Below are 5,378 nucleotides of genomic sequence, written 5' to 3'. Positions count from 1 at the left end.
CAATGAGATTCCTACTATAAGACCTTCATAAATTGCCATACATCAAAAGCTATATATATATAGATATGTATATAAGTATATTTAAATTAGATTTATCATAAATATGCAAATATAGCCATTTTCTTATTCTGGAAGAAAACCCGAATATTACAAAAACAATGGACGCTTGTTCTAATTCCGAGTCTTTCATATTTTTTTTTATCTATTTACCTTTACTCCATCATAATCACATGCTGTAGTTAACTAAATCAAAAGAGCATATAGTAGTACGGATAAACTTTGCTCTGTACCGTGACAAGATCTGTAATACCATAGATAAGAAATTGATTAATGTATATATTATTCAGCATCATAAGTGACAACAAGCCTGAATTATATATGGCTGTTGTTGATACACATGATCCAACGTATCAATATAAAACAGACAATAACGTTTTACTAGAACGAAATATTATTAATCATCATATATATGTTCATACTAAATCATTTTAGAAGTGTATTAATATTTTGTTTTTCAAAAATACTTTATAGAAATATCCAAAGGATATAGAGGATATTCAAGTTTTTTCTATAAATACATGATTTATTTTCATCGAGTGGTATGAAAATAAAAATTTCATGAGTGGCGGTAGCCACGAGTGAAATATGGTAATTTTCATGCCACAAGATGAAAATAAATCATGTATTTATAGAAAAACTTGAATTTTCTGTTTATTATATACATTTTTATCTTTTTTGACATTAAAATTTGAAAGACTTTCCCTTAAATTTTGTGTACTGGCAAAATTGAAAAGAAAGTAGTCCGGCAAGACACCAGTGAAAATACGGAAAATATGTTTCACTGCAGTGAAAAATAAATTTTAACAGTGAAAATACGGAAAATGAAAATACGCATTTTATTTCATCAATATTTCTCAATATTTCATTTATATGTATATAATAAACATTTTTATTAATATTTGGAATATATAACGACTGGTTATTGTAGATCAATTCACATTAAGTGATTAAATAATATTAATAAAACATCTACCAAAATGGGGTTATTTAATGAAATATTTATGTTCTTGTTTTCAAAAAATGGCAAAATAATTCAAACAAGGTAAGAATTATCATCAGTATGGCAATGTATACTCTTGTTATACTTTACTTGTGTAACTTAGCAAGTTAATTGTATGTAGCTACTCTTAAATATACAAATTGCTCTTAACATTTTATAGTGACTTCTTCTTGCTTTGTGTTGAATTAACTACGTAATCACAATCCGCAATAGTATTAAAAATTGTTTCACAGATTCGTGTCAGTGTTTTAAACAAGAAAAATCAACCAACCAACTACCCAACCAACTAAAACTCAATTTAATCATATCATAGGCTATACGCTTATTAAACAAAATTAAATGGCATTAACTCTTCTATTAACTGTTCAGTGATATATAATATGTAAAAAAGTGTCGTTCCTTCTGTAGCAGTCGCTAAGGTTGATGTGATTGGTAGCATTGATATCATTTCAATTATACCTCATGGATTTTCAAGTAAACCCATGCATTCCGACGGAGGCAATATTTCCGGCTACAAAATTTGTTTGTAAAGGCTTTCAGGAGAACCTATATTCGTTTATCGATTGAAATTTTCTAAATAAAATAATCTTGACAATGGGATATCCCTTTAGAACATTAAAAACTAATGTTTAGAGTGAAAATTGCAGGCTCTGTTTGATTGACCCTGTTCATGCGAGATAATGGAAAGTAAAACACTTATTCTATTGCAATATGCAGTTTAAACACTTGTCCGGCTACGAAGCAGCCGAGTCTTATATGATTTTGAATATGACCCATGATATACTGCGGAATGACAAGATTTATTTTACGAGTCGTCAATAAAAATAACAAGTACATAAAAACATTCACACATATCAGCCTAACATTTTATGACCAAATTTAAATGCAAAACATTTTATTTACATATTCTTCAAATGGTAAGACAATGTTTTCTTGACTCCTCATACAAAAAAAAGACTGTGCAACAGTTACTGTCTGTTGTTTACCAAGATTCAATATCGTGGAACAGACTCAAATTAAATCATACTTAAACACGTTATCTCCACCAAAAAATAAACTGTTTCGCTTTTGGATAAAATGCATCGGTTTAGAAACTAGGGAAAAAAATCTTTTGGAACATAAAGTGGTAACACCGCTGAAAACGTATAGGCTATATTTCATAAGGTATGAAATAAATAACTTTACTTTGTACTGCGTAATTTGTTTAAGTTTTAAAAAGAACAAAAAGCTATTTCGTACAATGCGATAAGAAAAATCGAAGTTTGATTAAGTTTATACAATGTACATTTTAATGAAACATTGAAACACAAATATGCGATATACTTTATACCTGTAAAAGGGAGTGTTTTTTCGAAGTGAATGATAACATGCCCATTTGATATCGGTTAAAGTAAACGGCAGAACATTTAGAGGAAACGGACAATAAAAGGGATATTTAAGTAAGTTTTTAGTTTATACTTAAACTTTTTATGTGTACCTACATCTACTTGTAGAATATCGTGTAGTTTTGTTTTTTTCTAAAATGCCTGTTTAAGATGAAATAAATGCACCTCGTCTAACTATCAAGGCTAATTGGAATATTATTGTCCTAGCAAAGCAATCCAGGACTTACTACGAACTTTAATATAGCAACATTTTTGCAAATTTAAATTTAATATTTAATATTCAATATACCATGTTGGATTGTGAAAAAAGTCATAATTATGTTAATAAATTGACTGTTTGTATATAATGAGCTCAAGTGCTTATGTACTTTTTCCCTCGTGTAATACTCAATGAAAGTGAATATCGTGTGATAAAAATTTCGTTTCAGAATCTGAAAGTATTTACACTATGGCGACTTCATCAACATATTGTGACAGTACTGATACAGTATATTTTAAATGTTCAGAGTCGTTGATCACGTGTCAGCTTTGTACTGATAAATTTGAAAGTCCAAGGATTCTACCATGTCAGCACACATTTTGTAAGAAATGTGTCGTTTCTTTGGTAACGATGCATTGTTTGGATGATAATGGAAACACAAGAAAAACTTCATTTCCATGTCCAAATTGTCGACGGGAATGTAAATTACGACAAAAAGGAAAGCACAGTATAGAAGCACATCTCAAATGTTTCCCCGAAAGCCTTTTACTGAACACTGTTCTTGAATCAGTGGTGGAAAAGCCCAGAGGTGAGTTTGGCAAAGTAGGAAAGGAGACAGAAAATTACAATTCTAAGTGTTCATGTGACAAACATGATGATAAGCAAAAATCTCATGTGAAAGAGATCGAGAAGAGGCAGTTATGTTTTAACGTTCTATGTAATTTACATGTGCTTCTTTTCTTAACTCATGTACATCTTTTCTGTTCAAATTCACTGAAAACGGTTTCTAAATCAACTTACGTATTCTTTTTCAAAAAACTTTTAGCAATCTTTAGGATAAAGAATGCTATGAATATAAATAAACATCCTGATTTAAAGCAATTTGATATTGAAAGCAATGCAGCCGAAGAAGCAGCACAGCTTGAAAGTCAAACAAATTTATTTATTGATAACCTTGATCTAACCGAGGAAAATGACACTGAAATTATTCTAAAGAATGCCCAAACACAGACAGAGGACGCGGCTATTGCGTTTCCTCTCCTCAGTAAACTTGTTATCAAATCTTTACTTGTAAAAAATTCGTCTATCGTGCAATGGTTATTGAACTATTTGTTTGAAAAACCAGATATAAAAGTGGTTGATTTTAGTCTTTGTATTTCTGTGCAATCTAGAAAGATTATATTCTGGTACCTGCTAATCAAATTATTTGATATTTTTACGATGCTTTATATAGCAAAACATTCTTTTACCATGTCATTTTTCCTGTCCTTAATGTGTTATGTTATTCTTCTGGTGTTCTCCAAAAGAATAAATCTTTACGTTGACAGAGGTCTCAATATAAGGAGCGCATTGCCACTTTTCCCGATATTTCTGATTTGTTTGAATTTCTTCTCAAATCTTAATAGGTGTATTCTTTATTTAAGCTGTTTGGTGCACATTAATTTTTGGCTGTTAGCGAGGCTCTTATTCTTCGAGTTTCTCCCGTACCTGACTATTTTTGCTACTTTTAAATTCCTTGATTTCTGCAATAAAGGTCATTTAGCCAGACATTACGGACCGTATGTACAAACAATAAATGTTAAACGGAAAAGGAGAAACATATTCTTTACAAGAAAAATGTTTTAAAAACTATTTGATAGGTTTATTTAAACGAAGATATCTTATGCCACATGTATCAACAATTTACTTTGGACGGGGGTCTGTTTCCTTTTAATGTAGCCAGAAAACTGCTTCAAAAACATTATCAAACATATGTTTGGCATGTCTAGAGAATTTTAAAAATATGAATTTCTTAGGCATAATGTGCCTTTAAGTAAAGACTTAAAAATAAGTACACATGCTGAAGTTGAATGATATGATTCTTCAATCAGTTGTTGCCTCATATTGAGGAAATAAAACAACTTTTAGTTAGCAATATGAAAAATAAATCCTTGAGGCAAATACAATACAAGATAATCTCTTTCAGTGTCATTCTATATTAAATTTATATGATTTTGAAAAAGAATTTGGAATTCAATTGCATAAAAACCTGTGCACATGTTTTATTTATTCATGTACAATAATCCAATGCTAGAAAATCATTTAACTGCTTGTTGATGGTTAAATAATCAATTTTAGACAACAGGATGAAAGTAAATGTATATGCAAATAAAATATGAGTTAAAACAGATTTTCTTTTGTAAAAGCATTTTAAAAATGTTGCTGTGAATGAATTCATTTGAACTGAAAGACAAAATTAATGAATAAAAGAATAAAAATAGTTATTAAAATTGTCTTAATTTTACTTCTTTTTCAATATATTAACAACTCATCAACATTTGTAAAAACCCATGTAAACAAAATAAGGTATTATGGCTTTACTCCCATAGATACACGAGAATCTACACTTTTATGCAGTTACTTTCTCTGTAAGAAAAAGTTTGAAAATATTGGTATATTTTTCGCAATATTGTTGAGATTTAAACTTAACTAAAAGTATAATTTAACAGGCGAGTTAAGGGTAAAATTGACAAAAATAAATTATTTAATTTCTTAAATTAGCACAGTATAACGGGAACATAACTCATAACACAAATATCCCGCTTTGATTCAAATAAGGTAGTGTCCCTTGTTTATTTGAATATATTCTAATTACGCTCATAGATCATGTCCATGTTGACATAGTCAGTACTGAACTAAAAGTCAAAGCTATAATGTTTAAAAGGTAAAGAACTGCGTTGCATTGTTATTAATT

General features: G+C 29.5%; 1 protein-coding gene across 1 annotated transcript; it reads left to right on the top strand.

The window, feature by feature from the left end:
• Positions 1-2,179: 2,179 nt before the first annotated feature.
• Positions 2,180-4,270, top strand: LOC132723906 (tripartite motif-containing protein 59-like). The gene is made up of 2 exons (XM_060708715.1): positions 2,180-2,499; positions 2,874-4,270. Exon 2 carries the CDS (start codon positions 2,894-2,896, stop codon positions 4,268-4,270), a length of 1,377 nt encoding a protein of 458 aa, XP_060564698.1. The 5' UTR covers positions 2,180-2,499; positions 2,874-2,893.
• The last annotated feature ends 1,108 nt before the right edge of the window (positions 4,271-5,378 follow it).

The sequence above is a fragment of the Ruditapes philippinarum genome, unplaced genomic scaffold (genome assembly GCF_026571515.1).
Source record: "Ruditapes philippinarum isolate M1 unplaced genomic scaffold, ASM2657151v2 ctg12796_1_1_1_1, whole genome shotgun sequence".
In the NCBI taxonomy this organism is placed as follows: domain Eukaryota; kingdom Metazoa; phylum Mollusca; class Bivalvia; order Venerida; family Veneridae; genus Ruditapes; species Ruditapes philippinarum.
Note: the sequence above shows the minus strand (reverse complement) of the source record. Positions and strands in the feature narration are given on the sequence as shown.